Here is a 17,792-nt window from a genome sequence, read left to right as displayed (position 1 = left end):
GGAGTAGCTTGGTTTAATCCTCTCCAAGATGAATCTGTTTGTTTTCCTGGCAGTCCATGGTGCATTCAGTACTCTCCTCCAGCACCACAGCTCAAAGGCATCAACTCTCCTTCTGTCCTCCCTAGTCATTGTCCAACTCTCTGATGCATAACAAAGGGATTAGATTCTTAGAAGATCCCATTCATCTATTTTATTCTCTCCTGTTGTAGGTTAGACTCCAGTTTGTTAAAGCACTAATTGTCCATTGAGGTTAGGACACTAATCAGATTTTCATTTGTAATTCCTCATGTAGTATATTAGGATAGGATAGGATAGGATAGGATAGGATAGGATAGGATAGGATAGGATAGGATAGGATAGGATAGGATACGATAGGATACGATAGGATAGGCTGATATAACAAAAGAGCCAAAAGCAATTTAGCACCTTGAAAAACCACAACAGTAGCTTAAAGAGCAGCTTAAAGGTTTTCTCATGCAAACACCTCAAAATGAGCATTTCAGGCTGCTCGGTCATTCTAGGACCCTCACTGACATCTGCCCTAATTGTCTACCATCCTCAACCAGTGGCTCCCAGGGTTGTTCTAGCTGTCTCTATCTCAATCCACAGGCAGAGAAAAAACATGTACATCCAGCCAGGGGATCACTCTTCAATAAGATGAAATTAGTGGACAAGTCTTCCACTTACATTTCATTGTCAAGAACCAGATGGCTCCACCAGCTCCAGGATTAGCTGAGGAATACGTTATCACCATGGAAGAAGCTGGGGTGAGGGGCAAGTGACTCTGAAATAAAGGCAAGAGATCTTTGTGTTAGACTTCACTAAGGGGGCTTTTATGCAACACCCCAGAAAGCACCACAGGTCTTCTCTAGCCATCACTGACATATTCTTCCTACCCCCCTTTCGTTTCCCTCGTTCTCTCTGAGAGCCTCACACATACCACACAGGCTCCTGTTCTAGCCAGAAAGAGCTCCAGGGCCTTTCTGAGCCATGCTAGGCCGCTCTGGCACTACTTGGGGGCCCTGGAGTTTCCATCATCCACCCAATTTCACATCCAGCAGAAGAACGTGGGGGGTGTGAGTTCTTCCCACACACTGTTTTCCTTCCAAACATTCTTGTGAAACCTTTCTGGTGAGTCAACTTCTCCACTCCATTACACAAGTCATTCAGGATGGCTGGAGCAAAGGGTACTTGTAGGGGATTAGCAGGAGATTAGACCAGCCAGGTAGACAGGGGCCAGAACAGGCAGGGCCTTCTAATTCTGTGTAAACAGAGCTTTATCTTCATCCAAAATACCCTTGCTTTAAACAAGGGAGGAACTTGATTCTTGGGGAGCTTTAGAAAGCTACTTATGTTATCATGGAACAGATGAATAGAAGAGTATGAGACTCAAGGTGGAAATACCAACAGGTTGTTAACAGTAATCCGCTCGGGGAACTCATCTGTAAGATGAGGATGATAGCAGAATCTACATCATGGGGTTTCTTTGAAGTTTAAAGAAGTGAAAGCAAGAAAAGTACTTAGAACGGTGCCTGGTATATAGTGAAAATGGTGGTAAAATTCATTCCCACGGAGATGATTCTGACTCAAGGCAACACCAAGTGTTACAGAATAGAACTGCTCCACAGGATTTTCTTGACTTTAACCTGAACAAAAGCAGATCATTCCTTCTGCATTACCAGTTGTCGTTGTTGTTCTCGTTATGTGCATGAAACCACCTACAACTCACAGCAACACTGTGCTCAGTGGCCCTGGGCCTGGCCCTGCGCCTGCCTCACAGTCGCTGACACACTTGCCCACATTACCACAGTCACTGTGGCAACAATCAACGATTTACTTGTTGCAAATACATTTTATAAGAAACATAAATGCAGGTTATACATGTGGATTTCACCGATGGTATGCATAGGAATAAGATAGATTATATCTGTGGAAAGAACTGCTGGAGAAGCTCAATATCAGCTGTGAAAACTAGGCCAGGTGCTGATTATGGAACAGACCACCAACTATGCATATGCAAGTTCAAGCTAAAGCTAAAGAAAGTGAAATCAAGTCCACGGGAACCAAAATAGGACCTTGAGTCTATCCCACCTGAATATCAGAACCATCTCAGGAACAGGTTTGAGATCTTGAACACTATCACATGCAAGCAAGATTCTGCTGAAGTTTATCCAAAAACTACTGGAACAGCACATCAGCGGAGAACTACCAGAAGTCCAGGCTGGGTTTAGAAGGGGTTGTAGTACTAGGGATATTATATCCAATGTTAGATGGGTCTTGGCTGAAAGCAGGGAATACCAGAAATATGTTTATCTGTTTCGTTGATTATGCAAAGGCATTTGACTGTGTGGATCACAACAAACTGTGGCTGACTCTGAGAAGAATGGGAATCCCAGAACAGTCAGAACAGAGCAAGGAAGCACCACATGATTCAAAATTGGGAAGGGCGTACCCCAGGGATGTGTCCTGTCTCCATACCTTTTCAACCTGTATGCAGACCAAATTATCAGGGAGGCTGGGCTCTATGAGGAGAAATGTGGGGTCAAGATTGGTGGAAGATCTATCAAAATCTGCATTATGCAGATGACACAACCCTGCTTGCTGAAACTGAGGAGGACCTGAAGTGCTTGCTGCAGAGGATCAAGGACTGCAGCCTCCAATATGGATTGAGGCTCAATGTCAAGAAGACAAAGATTCTCACCACTGGACCAATTGGCAGCATCAGGATGGATGGTGAAGAGACTGAGATTGTTCACAACTTTAGTTTGCTTGGACTCTTGGCACCAGTAGCCAGGAAATTAAAAGGCGTATTGCCATGGGAAAGTCTGCTGTCAGGGACCTCTCCAGAGTACTGAAGAGCAATGGTGTCTCTCTGGAGACTAAGGTGTGTCTGATACAGGCCATGGTCTTTGCTATCACTTGTTATGCATCAGAGAGTGGGACAGTGACTAGGGAGGATAGAAGGAGAATTGATGCCTTTGAGCTGTGGTGCTAGAGAATAGTATTGAGGGTACCATGGACTGCTAGGAAAACAAACAGATTCATCCTGGAAAGGGTTAAACTGGGTGGCTCCTTGGAAGCAAGGATTCTAAGGCTCTGTCTAACATACTTTGGACATGTTGTAAGGAGAGACCGGTCTTTGGAGAGGGACATCATGCTTGGGAGGGTGGAGAGACAGAGCGCAGGACGGGAATGTGCTCTATGAGGTGGATTGATTCAGTGACTGGGGTAACCGGAATGGGAGTGTCAGAGACAGTGCAATTGGCACAGGACAGAGCAGAGTTTAGGGCTGTTGTACATAGGGTCGCTATGAGCCGCAAGCAACTCGATGACACATAACAACAACAACATTGTGATGGGGAAAGTCTGCAGTTAGTGACCTGTCTAAAGTACTGATGAGCAATGATATCAGTCTGGAGACTAAGGTGTGCCTGACACAGGCCATGATCTTTGCAATCACTGTTATGCATCAGAAAGCTGGACCATGACTAGGGATGATAGAAGGAGAATTGATGACTTTGAGCTGTGGTGTCAGAGAAGAGTATTGAATATACATGGAATGCTAAGAGAATGAACAGGTTTGTCCTGGAGAAGGTGAAGCCAGACTGCTCCATGGAGACCAGGATTCTAAGCTTCGTATGACATACTTTGGACATGCTGCAAGGAGGGTCCAGTCCTTGGAGAGGGATATCATGCTTAGGAAGGTCGAGGGACAGTACAGGAGAGGAAGACCCTTGATGAGATGGATTGATTCAGTGACTGGGGTAATGAGGGTAGGTGTGTCAGAAACAATGGGATTGGCACAGGATAGAGTAGGGTATAGAGCTCTTGTACATAGGGTAGCTATGAGTCGCAAGCAACTCGATGGCATATAACAACAACAGAGCCAAGTGTTGATTGTGGATCCAAGCAAGATGAAATTGTTAACAACCTCAATCTTTTCTCCATCTGTCATGATGCTGCCTATTGACCTGGTGGTGAAAATCTTTGTTTTCTTGATGTTGAGATGCAGTCCATACTGAAGGCTGCAGTCCTTGATCTTCTGCAGTAAACGCTTCAAGTCCTCTTCAGTTTCAGCAAGCAAGGTTGTGTCATCTGCATAACACAGGTTGTTGATGAGTCCTCCTTCAATCCTAATGCAATATTCTTCTTTATAAAAATTAAGTCTCCCAAATAATCTGCCCAGCACAGATCCCAAATGCCCAATTTTTAGTGTTATGGGGCAATCACAAGGGCTTTGATATATATAGAGAGAGTAAGGCCTCAGTAAATATTGACTGTTGTTATTCATCCAAATGCAAGATGAAGAGATCTCTAGAAAACAGAAACAAGAACTTTGATTTAAAAGTTAAGAAGTTAGAATCTGGATATTAAGTGATCACAGAGTAGAAGAGAAGGAGTCGTCAGAGAAAGCTGTCAATCACTAAGATGAGACCACAGGAGGAATGGAATGAAAAGTCTATTAACACCAAGAGATGTTTTCCACTAGGCAGTTAAATAAATATACTGGTCTTGAGGCTCAAGGGGAAGTTGGGATGAAGACACGGATTTTGAAACTTCATTATAACATCATGATAAAGGCACAGGAGCAGGTGGGTTCATAAGGACAGTGGACAAAGAGAGTGGAGGATCTGGGAAACATGACTGAACGGACAGAGATAAAGAAAAAGGAAGAATAAGGCAGCAGTGGCCAAGATAAGGGGGGAAATCAGTGAGGGAGAGGCCAGTTGTTCCAATGACTGCCATCTGGACGAGCCCGTGGTCAAGGCAGGTCAGGATACAGAAGGTTCCACTGGAGTTACTAGGTGTGTGTGGGAAACTCATCAGGAGCTTCGGTGGGCATGGATTCAGTAAAGAGAAATCCAAATGAGGTGAACAGAGAGATGAAGACCTAATGAATGTGCCTATTCTTTCAAGAGGTTGGCTTTAAAAGGAAAGGAGAAATGGAGAAAATGTGGAAAGATAAGACAGGTTTTTAAGTTGAAGAGCTTTGAATGGTTACATGAAAAACCATCATGATTTGTAAACCTTTCTTTAAATAAAAATAAGATGAAGAGGTTTGAGTCCACGCTAATGGTGATGCAGACGACCAAAAAAAAAAAGAGAGATTAAAAATCATGATAATTCCATGTCTTACAGAGCAAAACTCTCCAGGGTTTTATTGGCTATAATTTATTTTTCCTTTAATTTGAACCACTCCTTCTTGGCCTATGTCTTTCTCTGCACAAATACAACGAAGTGTCTCATTCTTCACCACATTATTCAAAACTTGTTATCATCTATAGTCAAAGGTCTTTCCATAGTTAATAAAACACAGGTAAATATCTTCCTGGTATTTTCTGTTTTCAGTCAAGGTCTAGCTGACATCAGTTACGATACCCCACATCATCTTCCGAATCCAGCTTGAATTTCTGGCAGTTCCCCATCCATGTACTTCTGCGATTGTTTTCTGAAACTGTCATCAGTAAAAGTTTGCTTACATATGATAAGAACTAAGGTGCGGCAGAAATGCTAGCAACTGGAACCCAGCAACCACTCCATGTCTTCCAGGACCTGGTGCTTTGCTAAAAGATCACAGCCTGGGAGACCTTGGGGCGGTGGGCAGTTCTGCTCTGTCATGCTGGGTCAGGATGAGTTGGAATCAACCTTCCAGCATACAAGTTCATCACGTTTGAACTTAAAAAACAAAGCACATGGGGAGAGATTTTAAGATGAGACTTTGGCCACTGCTCCAGTACTGCCTTGGTACTGTTGGCTTCCAGCACTAGCCATTGACTTGGCTGGTGCAGCCACAGACCACTGACAGGTGTTAAGGGGACTGGATGAAATATTTGTTGTATTTTGATCCTCTTTATAAAAATATGAAAGCCACTATATTTTATTTTTAGAAATGAATTTATATGCCTGCTCCTCACTTATTCATTATCCTATTGTCTGATATTTTGCAATTATAGTCAGAGCAGAAAATCAACTATTTTGCAAATCAGTGACATATGGCTGGCCATAAGGAATACTGAGGTTTGAGATAATAAAACTGACTATAATTACATCATTGGAAGCAGAAGTGACGTCACTTCCTAAACATGTCTCTGGACACTCTATGAACTTTGATAAATGTCAATAGTTATAGAAAGGCTTCAGACCTATGAGTCGTGCTCGACTTGAAGACAATCAACAACAACAACAACATGATATCAATTCTATTGTTCCATGATCTCCACATTCTGCTGGACCATAATTCTTTAAAATGGGCACAAGCATAGATCTCTTCTAATCAGTTGGTCGGGTAACTGTATTCAGATTTCTCAATGTGTGTGTTTTCAACACTGCATTTGTTGAAATATCTCAGCTGGTATTCTGGCAATTCCTAGAGACCTTTTTTCCCCCAATTGATTAGTGTACCAGAACTGTTGGTTTTAGGGGTTTTTCCTTCAGTGCTACTGGTTCTTGTTCATATGCAGCTTCCCAAATGGGTGAACATCCAACGATCTCACAGTGACTGCATGTTACTTCCATACTCTTGTGATGCTTGCTGAGTCATTCTGTAGTTTGCCATAGAACCCAAATAAACCCACTACTGCAAAGTGAGGCTTGAATTTTTCCTTCTGTTCTTTATCTTGTGAAAGAAAGAGCAAGCTTGTTTCCCTTTCTCAGTTTTCTCACTCTGGGTTTTTGCACATTTCTTTGTGTTTTACTTTGTCTTCTTGATCTGTGAAATCATCTGTTCCATTCTTACGCCTTTTTCCTTTTTTCTGTTCCCTGTATCTATTCTATACTCAAGAGAAAACTTCAGTCTCTTCTGACATATTTCTTGGTACTTTCTGCCTTCCTACTGATCTTTTACCTTCAATGTATCATCCCCTGGTTGGTCCTGGGTGTTTCAACAGTCAGAACTCTTTTTGAGACAATCTCTAAATTCAGGTGGCATGTGTTCAATACTTTGGATTACATGTATTTGTTTACTTTTTCTTTAGCTTCAACTTGAACTTACATATGAGCAGCTGACAGTCTGCTCCATGATGGCTCGTGGCCTCATTCTGGCTGGTGACATTGATCTTCTTCATCCCATCTTTTCACAGATATAGCACAGTGGATCCCCCAAGTCTACATGCATCCATTGTCCTCAAGTTAATTCTGATTCACAGCTGTCCTACAGGGCAGAGTAGACCAATCCTATCAGGATTACAAGGCTATAAATCTTAAAAGGAACAGACTGCCTTATCCTTCTCCCTCAGAAATGCGGGGGTTCAAACTGCCAACCTTTCCATTAAAAATGCCATTTGCAATCAATATGTCATTGTCTCAGAAAATTTTATCATGTCACCTCTAGCATCATTTCTATCACAAAGCCATATTTTCCAACAACTAATCCTTCTTTGTTTCCAGCTTCCAAATTCCAATCACAAGTAATTATTAATTAATGCATCCTGATCACATGTCTGATCCACCTCAGGCTGCAGAAGTCAGTAAAATCTTCCATTTCTTCCATCCTTGGCATTAGAGGCTGGTGTGCATTTGTTGTAATCTTAACCGAAGCAGATCGCCAGACACTTGCGTCCACAGTGGGTTCAGACCATCAGCATTTCATTTAATAGTTGCGTTCGGCCATTTGTGCCACCTGGGGACCTTTGGGCGAGGAAGAGTTGGCAACCACAGTGCAATGTCCCCGTGGAGGAGAAAGAATGTGATCACGTGGACAGGTGGCCATGTGAGGAGAGGAAAGGAGTGAAGAAGGGAGGCAGCCAGAAGGACACAGGCAAGGTTGGTAGTGCTGAGGGAGGAGGTGGAGGCCAGACATGGATGTGACTTTGGAAGCCATACACAGACCGCATAGACTTGAGGGATGCCATCGTTAAACAACAAAAGGTCAGGACCCACAGAGTCACAGCAGACACAGGAGCCCCAAACACGCTGAAGGGGAGGTGGCCTGTGGGTGCCAGACTCGGGGATACCAGGAGAGGAGAGTGAGTGAGCCTGGGGGAGGGGGGGGGGTCGAACACGCTGCTCTGCATTAAGCAGGCTGTCTCCTCCTTTCTCTTACTCAGTGGGACTTGGTGTGCGGCTCCTACAAACTGAAGGAGTTGGCCCAGTCTCTGTACATGGCGGGCGTGCTGATTGGTGGGATCTTATCTGGAAACCTGTCTGACAGGTGAGATGGGGGGAGCTTCCAAGGGAAGGTTCAACCAGGGAGACGACCACGCCCTCCCCTGCTGCAGTGTGGCCTAGACGGCAAGGACGGACGCCACAGGAGAGGACAGGGCTCAGATCTGTTATTACTCAGAGTCACCCTCAACTCAACAGCCTCTAACAAGAGCCCTGTTCCACCCAGACACCTCAGAGGCAGAGGTCTGGGGGGATTAGCAGCCCCTTCTGGGTGACCTTAGGCAAGTCCTATTCACTGTCTGAGCTACAGCTCCGTCTCTCCCCTAAGGCCCTTATACCTCAGTCTTCCGGTCTCCCTACCAGGGACAAGCCCAGGGGTCCCAGCCCTCGTAGTTGGGAAGCAGTAGAGGAAACACAAACAGGCTGCTTGGAGATGACTCTCCTTTGACCCAGCTCAGGCTGCCAAGCTGAGGGTGGAAGCAAAAGAGATTGCTCATTAACCCAAGCCTCTAATTGCAAACCTGTTGAAAAATAGCAATTACCAGCAAGGCTCTGTAGGGGAGGGAGCCCTTGCCAGCCAAGGGAGGAAGCTATGTGCCCCCTGGTCCTGTGGGAGGTGGGTCATCACTTCCTCCCAGGACCTGCCGAGTCACTGGCCTTGGCAGCCTCCCTGGACCTAACACAGCCCTACCTCCCCTTTGTGCTGCAGGTTTGGTCGCAAAATTATCCTGTGCTGGAGCTACCTGCTGCTGGCCGTCAGCGGCTGCTGTACAGCCTTCAGCCCCACCCTCCTCACCTACATGGCCTTCCGCTTCCTGACGGGCTGCAGCCTCGCCGGCATATCTATGAGCACGGTGATCCTGAGTGAGCGGCGTGGAGGGGCTGGAGGAGAGGGAGTACAGGGAGAAAGGGATGGGCTCTCAGGCAGGCCCAGTCACACACAGGTTCCCTGAGACAAGAGCAAAGTATTGGGCTTCTTGAGACCTCGGAGACCCCCTCTGAACCCATCAACAAGCAAGCGAACGGTTGCTGTCATCAGTGTCTGTTGTTCACAATGGGCCAGCGAGCTCACAGCTGGCTGTCCAGCAGGTTTCCAGAGACAGGAAATCACATGAGAGAAGACTACCCATCCTTCTCCCACATAGTAGCTGGTGGATTCGAACCACACCCCTTCGGGACTGCAGCACAGTATCTTACTATATGAGGCCTGAGCTCCCTGCAGTTACTGTTGTTGTTGTTATGTGCCATCGAGTCGCTTGCAACTCATAGCGACCCTATGTACAACAGCCCTAAACTCTGCTCTGTCCTGTGATAATCGCACTGTCTCTGACACTCCCATTCCGATTACCCCAGTCACCGAATCAATCCACCTCACAGAGGGCCTTCCCCTCCTGCTCTGTCCCTCCACCCTCCCAAGCATGATGTCCCTCTCCAAGGACCTGTCCCTCCTTGCAACATGTCCAAAGTATGTTAGATGGAGCCTTAGAATCCTTGCCTCCAAGGAGCAGCCTGGTTTGACCCTTTCAAGGATGAATCTGTTTTCCTAGCAGTCCATGGTACCCTTGATACTCTTCTCCAACACCACAGCGCAAAGGCATCAATTCTCCTGCTATCCTCCTTAGTCATTATCCAACTCTCCGATGCATAACAAGTGATAGCAAAGACCATAGCCTGTATCAGACACACCTTAGTCTCCAGAGAGACACCATTGCTCTTCAGTACTTTGGAGAGGTCCCTGACAGCAGACTTTCCCATGGCAATACGTCTTTTAATTAGCTGTCCTCAAATCTAATCTGATCCCTGGTGCCCCCCTGTGTGTGCAGAGCAGAACTGCTCCACAGGACTGTCAAGGATGGGACCTTCTGGAAGTTAGTAGCCAGGCCTTTCTTCCAAGCCACTGCCGAGTGAGTGTGCACTGCCAAGCTCTCAGTAAGCAATCAAGCACTTAACAGTCAGCCTGCCCAGGCTGCTTCAAAGCATATTGATGGCAGCGATGAATACTGACCTCTGCTGGTGCAGTGCACACGGAGTGGTGCTGCTGACCCACAGGTCACACACACTCTCTGGTAGCTCAACTCCACCACAGAGGGGAGAAAGATGGGTGCTCTCCTCCCGGGGGCTTCACGGCCTCAGAAACCTACTGGAGGGTCACCCCCAGTCAGTGCCGACTCCATGGCAATCACGTTGACGTTGTTCACTTTGACCCATACTGAAGGCTTCCTGTGGGCCTGACACTCCACATGGCACGACTTCTCCTTTAGTCCCCGCTCTTACGTAGGTGATGCCATAATCCCCATTTTACACATGATGAAAATGAGGCACAATTAAGGACAGTCATTGCCATGACTTCCCTTTAGAGAGGACAGTAGTCAAATGCGAGGTGAGATGCAAACCTGTCTGATTTCCAAACTCACACAGTCATCAAATGCAGCAACTGTCTGACGAGAATGACCAAGGTCAGGTTGAGGAGCCACTGGGAGGCAGAAGGGGAAAATGCCAGGGGCCCAGGAGGGCATTAACCCAGCAGGACACTAATCTGGTCCTTGGGCTCCTCCCTACAGATATCGAGTGGATGCCCACCCGCATACGCGCCATCAGTTCAACGGCTGTCGGCTACTGCTATACCATTGGTCAGTTCATTCTGCCTGGCGTGGCCTATGTCATTCCCCAGTGGCGCTGGCTACAGTTAACAGTGTCCATTCCCTTCTTCATCGTCTTCCTGTGGTCCTGGTACGTGGCCCCTTCCTATCCACCTGACTCCTTTGACCCACAAGGGTCAAGCAAGGGAAGCTCATACCTGACCAGGCTGGCAAGTTCTGTTTGTCCCTAGGTAACCCTGCTCCCAGGTCAGGCAAGGACACCAGGGATGGGGAATTACATAATCAAAGGCAGGCAACAGGTAGAAGCAGGTATCCAGGGGGGCCCCAGGGGCTGCTGGCAGCTAAAGAAGGGGAGCGCACTGAGACAGGCAGGATGGAGCTCATTAAATCGAGAAGCTTCACTGGAAAGGTGGGAAGCCATGAAGCATCTGTGGTGGTTAGAGGCCCGATGGAGACTGCATGTGAACAGTCCAGGACAGACCAGTGGGCAATGTGAGGGCGGAGACAAGAAACCAAAGGGACTGGGCGGGAACAGGAGTCACGACCAATCTTAACATACAAAGGAGGAATCCACAGAAATGAGGACTTCTAAATTCAAAGGAGAAAAAAAAGGAAGGTGCCCAAGAGCCTCGGTCTGGGAACCGGGCAGAGAACCCCTGTGGGGTAGAAGGTCACAAGTCAAACCTGAGCATGAGAGGGCAGGAGAGGAGAAGAGGCAACTGGAGGCAAAAGACAGGGAATCGCAGAAGAGCTCAGGGACAGACACAAAGACTTAGCGGCGCTCTTTACTGAGCACTGGCAGTAACTGTGGAAAGCCTTGTTCTGGGCATCAAGAGATGACCGGCTAGGAGGGTCGGTGCGATGGGCCCAGGAAGCCACCACTGTCAACTGAGGGCAGTGGCCTAAGGTTGAGTGACCAACATCCACTTCCCTCAGGGCCTCTAAGGGTCTCCATGTCCACAGGGAAAGAAAGTGAGCACAGCTCAAGGTGACCGCACCTTGGGCCAGATCTTTCCACCACGATTCCTTCATCTTCACACCTCTTCCTCCTTCAGTCTGCTTCACCCAGTGACCCTCAGGGATTGCTGAGGTGGGGGGACAACCCCAACAGAAAAGCCTAGGCTGAAGGAAGAGCACTGCCCTCCAGCCAAACCCAGCACAGCCTGGCACACCCCATGCTGTGCCCCATCCAGCAATCTCTGTCCTCTGTAAGAAGAACGGAAGTGTCCTCAAACCCATGTCCTTGGCCATGACTGTTGCACTGACCCCAAGCCCTTCTCCCAAGCTGCCCTGGGACTGCAGGCTTGCCCCCTCCTCACCATAGAGGCTGGGGATTTGGCCCAAGGAAACGTGTAGAAGTGGATGGACATGCGGAATGTTCCAGCTGCCCAGCCTTGGATGTGCTGTCCCCTCCTCAGGCCTCACCTGCCTTGGCCTAGGGCCCAGAGCTCCAAGCTAAAGAAAGACACCCAAAGATAACAAATGACTCAGGTGGGGAGCAGAGCGCAAACTCTTCTGGAAGGAGAAGACAAAGCTGGGATTTGTGGTGGCTGCAGGCAGCCCAGGTGCACAGTTTAAATTCCGTGAACACTCCATAAGGCAGCCCGGGTTTCCGGGCCTCTGACCTGTTGGCCTGGTTGTTGATGTTCCCCCAGCCTCACCACGGGGCTTCTGGGGTGGAGAGGAAAGTACTGTGACTTCACTCTCTGCCCCCAGGTGGATAGCAGAGTCTGTAAGCTGGATGGTCCACTTCGGGAAGTCCTCAAAGGCCCTGAAGTTACTCCGCTGGGTAGCTGCCTTCAATGGCAAGAAGGAAGAAGGAGAGAAGATCAGCTTGGAGGTAAGGACCACAGGGGCTTGGGTCCTGGAAGCCGGACTCCTGCGCTCTACTCTTGGACGTTTCCTTCTGCCTGCTTCTGTTTCCCTGCTCTCAAACTCGCATTGTTGTTATCTCAGCCACTAAGTGCATCTTGGGCTCTGGTGCCTCCTGACCTCCAGTTTGGTCACTAACAGCACCCCTCCCCTTCTTCTTCCCCAAGGAGCTCAAACTCAATCTGCAGAAGGAGCTGTCTTTGACCAAGGCCAAGTACAGCATAGTTGACCTGTTCCGGACACCCATCCTGCGTCGTGTGTCACTCTGTCTCTCCTTAGCCTGGTAATCTACCCCCTCGCCCTGCCTGTGCCCCTCCTCCACCAAGGAAAGAATGATGGAGGAGGCCTCCTGCAGGCTCACCTGAGAACATGGTCAAGGGTATCTGCATGTAGAATCCAGCACTCCCTTCCCTGAGCCACTGTAGCCCAGCCCAGCCCCAAAATGTACTGCATCCTCGCCCCACCCACAGACCCCACCACCTGGTGTCTTGCCTACCCCACGCACAGGGCAAAGCCTTTAAATTCATTCATCAGTCTGAATCCCAGCCCTGGAAGTTTCCAGATGCTGAACCTGACCATCGCTGCTCGCAGGGATCTGGCTCTACTTTTGGGGATCCCACAGACCACAGGAGCCCTCAGGGCTTCAGATTTGAAAGGGGAAATAGTTTCTCCTGAAGCTTCTCTTCTGTCCCCTTCTGTAACCTCACGCTGTTTTTGCATCCTGGTCATTCTCAAGGCAGCAGAATCACATCTGTGGTCCAAGAACTCTTCAAAAGAGATCCCAAAATTCAAAGAGGGGAAGGGAGGCCCCTGGCGCATGCAGACACCTCAACCTACACACAGGCACACAACACCAAACATTAAATCCTTATCAGGCAACTCCTAGCCAACCGAGAGAGATCTTTCACTGCCACCAGTGGCTTCCTGTCTGTCCCTAGATGATGCAAACATTAGTTCAAACCAACCCAGGATCTCCACAAAAGAAAAACCTGGTGATCTGCTTCCATAAAGATAGTTGTTGCTGTTTATGGTCAAGTCGGAACCAACCCATAGCTGAGCCTCCAATGGCTTTTCAGAGGCAGTTAACTGAATGAGAGGAGATTGTCCATCCTTCTCCGGCAGAGACACTGGCAGATTTGAACCACCTATCTTCAGGATTGCAGTGCAGCTTCTTAGATCACCAGAGCCCAAAAATACTTCAGAAGAGTTCTACGCCAACTCTCGAGGTTGCCGTGAGTTAGAACTGACTCAGAACAAGAGTTTCCCTTTTCTGGTTTGATCTCCGAATCCTCCTCTTGTCCAGGGTCAGCTCTAGAGCCCTTCACCACCACACCCCAGATCCAGGCCCACCTCTGGCATAATCAATCACTTGACCATTGCGTCCTTACCAGTTGGCTGTAGCCAGCGTGGTGAGCCCACAGCCACTGCGGAGGGCAGTCCCAGCCGGGCTCTGATGCTGACCAGTCCCTCTCTGCCCCTCAGGTTTTCCACTGGTTTTGCTTACTACAGCTTGGCCATGGGTGTGGAAGAATTTGGGGTCAACATCTACATGCTCCAGGTCATCTTCGGGGGTGTGGACATCCCGGCCAAGTTAATCTCCATCTTCTCCCTAACCTTCCTGGGCCGGCACACCACACAGGCAGCTACCCTGCTCTTGGCAGGAGGGACTATCTTGAGTCTAATCTTCGTGCCCTCAGGTGAGAGGCTGAGCGAGCCCAGAGCCCACAGAGGGAGGAGGACAAAGCACGCAGGCCAGGCCGATCTGTCTACAAGCCTCACAGGCGTGCGGTTCTGCCTCTAACTCACCAGCTTACCTGAGCAGGTCTCTCTGGGGCACAGATATTTCATCTAGAAAATAACTCAGTTGAGCTAGACGACGTTGAAGCTACTTTCTTGATCTGAGTCGGACTGAGATGTATGTGGTGGTGTGTAGGAATTGCTTTGGGATTGGAGGTGTCTGTGTGGGGTCACTGCAGAGGACAAGCAGGGACAGAGAGAAAACTGAGCCCAAGGCTTGAAAAAAACCCTACAACTGAACTCAAAATGTCCCTGAGAAAGTCACTTGCCTTTCGTAGTGATGGGGTTTTTTTGGGGGGTTGGGTTTGGTTTCCTATTTTTTGTGTGTGCCTCATCAAATCAGATCTGACTGGTACAGGAGAGATTGTCCAATCTTCTCCAGTAGGGCATCTGGTGGATTCGAACCTCTCACCTCTGGGACTGCAGTGCAGTTTCTTGCCACTAGGCCACCAGAGCTCGCCATAGATGGTTTTTTGATGATACACCCAACTCCTTCTAAAGGAATCTGAAGTGTCTTAGGACAAGAGTATATACAACAAATTAAATCACAATAAGAAACCAGAACCAAGGAAAAACACAGACACAGCAGGGCACAGGCAAGCAAACTAACAAAAATAACAGGAACCATCACTCTGTTCTAAGTTTGGATTTGAGTTTCCCTGAGGCCAATGTAAAAGGGGAGAGAGAGCCAGATCCAGAATTCTTGTTACCAAAGACAACCTTTACCTTTACTGAAACTTTCCAGCAACCTCTCGGAAGACTCAAAGTAGGGGTTCACCTGAACCAATGGCATCTCAGTGCCATCACTTGGCTGCCCTCTGAGGAGCCCCGCCTGGGCTGGCTGACAGGACAACGGTCCAGTGCGGGTTGTCTGGGAAAGTCTGTTAAGTGATGCGAATCCTCAGGCGCTCCTAAGCCCCACAGTCCCTGCATCTCCCCCGCCTCCCCGCAGAACTGCAGACCCTCAGGACAGTGCTGGCCGTGTTTGGGAAGGGGTGCCTGTCCAGCTCCTTCAACTGCCTCTTCCTCTACACAAGCGAGCTGTACCCCACCGTTATCCGGTAGGTGCTGGGGCTCGTCCCAGAGGACAGAGGCTCAGTGGGGCTGAGCCTTCCTCCTACCCCCAACCCCAGGGTCTCAGAGCCAACCTCCCATCCAGGCTGCCTATTACTGCTTTGAATCCCCAGGCAAACAGGATTGGGCATAAATAACGTGTGGGCCCGCTTGGGCAGCGTGATGTCCCCGCTGGTGAAGACCCTGGCCGAGGTACAGCCCTTCATCCCCAATGTCATCTACGGGGTCTCCGCCCTCTTGGGGGGCAGTGCCGCACTCTTCCTGCCTGAGACCCTCAATCGGCCCTTGCCAGAGACCATCGAGGACCTGGAAAGCTGGTCAGTCCCCACCTCTAGCCCCTACTAGTTCCCCTCCTGCAGAAGGCAGAGCTTTATCCCGGGCTTTACCTAAGGCTCCTTGTCCCCAGGTCCCAGAAGGCTAATAAGAAGCCAGAAAAGGAGCTGGAAACAGAAAAGATCTCCCAGAGGATCCCTCTGCAGGCCTGTGACCCAGATGTGGTGCCCAGCTGAGAGCAACGGAACCCCTTTCTCTGCCCTCCAGAGATCTCTGCAGCCAGCACCCCGCCTGCCTCTGGGCTCCTCTGACATCCTGTGGTCTTGAAGACAAAATCTTCTACAAGTTGAGGGACAGGGTCACCCACCACCTCCAGAGCCCCCAGCCCAGCCGTGGCCAGTGCCAGGGTTCTTCTCAGGCCTCCGCACACACACTCTGCCTTCCTCTGCCTTCCAGCCTAGACTCTGTTGTTCTGTCCAGCTCACTCCCTCTGAGATTCCCTGGGACCCTGGCTCAGTCCTGAGCATCCAGGATTAAGACAGTTTCCCCTTCGAACCTCCAACCTCTTTCTCTAAATCAGCCTTCAAGGAAAGGAGGTTTCAATAAACTGAGATAAAGAACTCAGCCATGTTGCACAGGGAGAGTACAGAGGGTGACAGGCCACTGTGTAGGTGTGTGAGCAGACACACCCTTCCCTGTGTGCCTGTATGTACAAACAGGTACAGGCACAAAGGTTTAGCAAGCTGGGCAGGTATGAATCTAAGCATGTATGAATGTGGACAGCAGGCTGGTACTGGAAAATACCATGTGTGCCTCCCATGTCCCGGCATGCACATGTGCAGACGATGAGACGTGTGGAGGGTGCGTCCTCCAGTCCTGACCTTTCTTCCTTGCTCGCTCCAGACCTCTCATCCACACCCCAGGCCCACACCAGCGACAGCTCTTTAACGGAAAACATATGTTTGAACGCTGCTAACATTGGTGCCACTTTCCCAGGGTGCCCATCTCCATTCCCCTGGCTCCTTCCCATTGTTGCAAACGCTTTCCTTGGTCTCTGTATCTCCCTACAGCACCACAGTCTGTCTCTTCCTTTGCCAGTGAAACGTCATGGAAGTGCTGTCTACATCTCTCCACCGAAATGGCTTTTACAAGGACCCCATCACACTCCTGTGCTGTTCTGGCTCTGATTCACAACTCTTACCTGGTGGCCAAATGATCAAGCTCTCCTTTCCTAGTTCCTAAGATGCCCATGTTTGAAGTTCCCTCCACCCTCTGGTCTCCCCTCCGGACCCTTTGAGGTTTCCTGCAAATGCATTTGAGCAAAAGCTGACAGAACGGATTGGTTTTCCATTCAACCACTCACACACATTCTCTTGTCTGACCCTGATGACGATCTCCACATTGTGGGAGCGTGCTTCCCACTACATCTCTGGGGTTCCTTTTTCCACTCACCTTCTAAGGTACCCTCTACCTTCCGAGCTTACCCCTGGGGCAAACGCTGCCCTTCAGATCTTGTATGGTTGACGGTCCTATAGACTGAGGACTTACCTGATATGATTGTGCACTTTATTTTGGGTGAACCTCATACGGGTTAGATTTGGTATGGTTCCTTGTAATCAATATCAAAAGTTACACTTCATCCTCCGTCAACCCTCATATGTTGATGTCCCTCACAACTACAGCAGGACCGCTTCCTCTAACAATCTTCACGTGAACTGTCCAATGGAAATGTAACTCGAGCCACAGACCTAATTTTAAATTTCTGTCTTTTGTTAGCTGGAAATTGTCCCAGGGTGAATTCCATCACAGGCTCAGAGAGTGGTTAAATATCAGAGTTTGGGGGGGGGGTTCATCAACCTTTGTCAGAGAAGTTGCTGTTGCTGTTGTTGTTGTTGTTATATGCTGTCAAGTCAATCGGGACCCACAGCAACCCTCTGAACAGTGGCTCTGAACCCTGCCCTATCCTGAGCCAATCTCACCACCTCTGACACACTTGGTCCTACTGCCACTGTCACAATGTCAATCCATCTCATCCAGGGTCTTCCTCTTCTGCACTGTCCCTCCACCCTTCCA

The 17,792-nt window shown here is 48.8% G+C and overlaps 1 protein-coding gene across 1 annotated transcript in view; it reads left to right on the top strand.

Annotated features, from left to right (window-relative positions):
- LOC102874990 (solute carrier family 22 member 8-like) overlaps positions 1-15,955 on the top strand; it is a 35,207-nt gene extending 19,252 nt beyond the window's left edge. Inside the window, exons 2-10 of the mRNA XM_006903110.1 lie at positions 8,046-8,149; positions 8,813-8,967; positions 10,665-10,833; positions 12,420-12,543; positions 12,743-12,858; positions 14,058-14,272; positions 15,325-15,433; positions 15,560-15,767; positions 15,860-15,955. Coding sequence (XP_006903172.1) covers positions 8,046-8,149; positions 8,813-8,967; positions 10,665-10,833; positions 12,420-12,543; positions 12,743-12,858; positions 14,058-14,272; positions 15,325-15,433; positions 15,560-15,767; positions 15,860-15,955 — 1,296 coding nt within the window. The remainder of the gene's footprint in view (positions 1-8,045; positions 8,150-8,812; positions 8,968-10,664; positions 10,834-12,419; positions 12,544-12,742; positions 12,859-14,057; positions 14,273-15,324; positions 15,434-15,559; positions 15,768-15,859) is intronic.
- The last annotated feature ends 1,837 nt before the right edge of the window (positions 15,956-17,792 follow it).

This window comes from Elephantulus edwardii, unplaced genomic scaffold (genome assembly GCF_000299155.1).
Source record: "Elephantulus edwardii isolate Elephantulus edwardi_28Jun2011 unplaced genomic scaffold, EleEdw1.0 scaffold00510, whole genome shotgun sequence".
NCBI lineage: Eukaryota > Metazoa > Chordata > Mammalia > Macroscelidea > Macroscelididae > Elephantulus > Elephantulus edwardii.
This window is presented reverse-complemented; position numbering and strand designations above follow the sequence as displayed.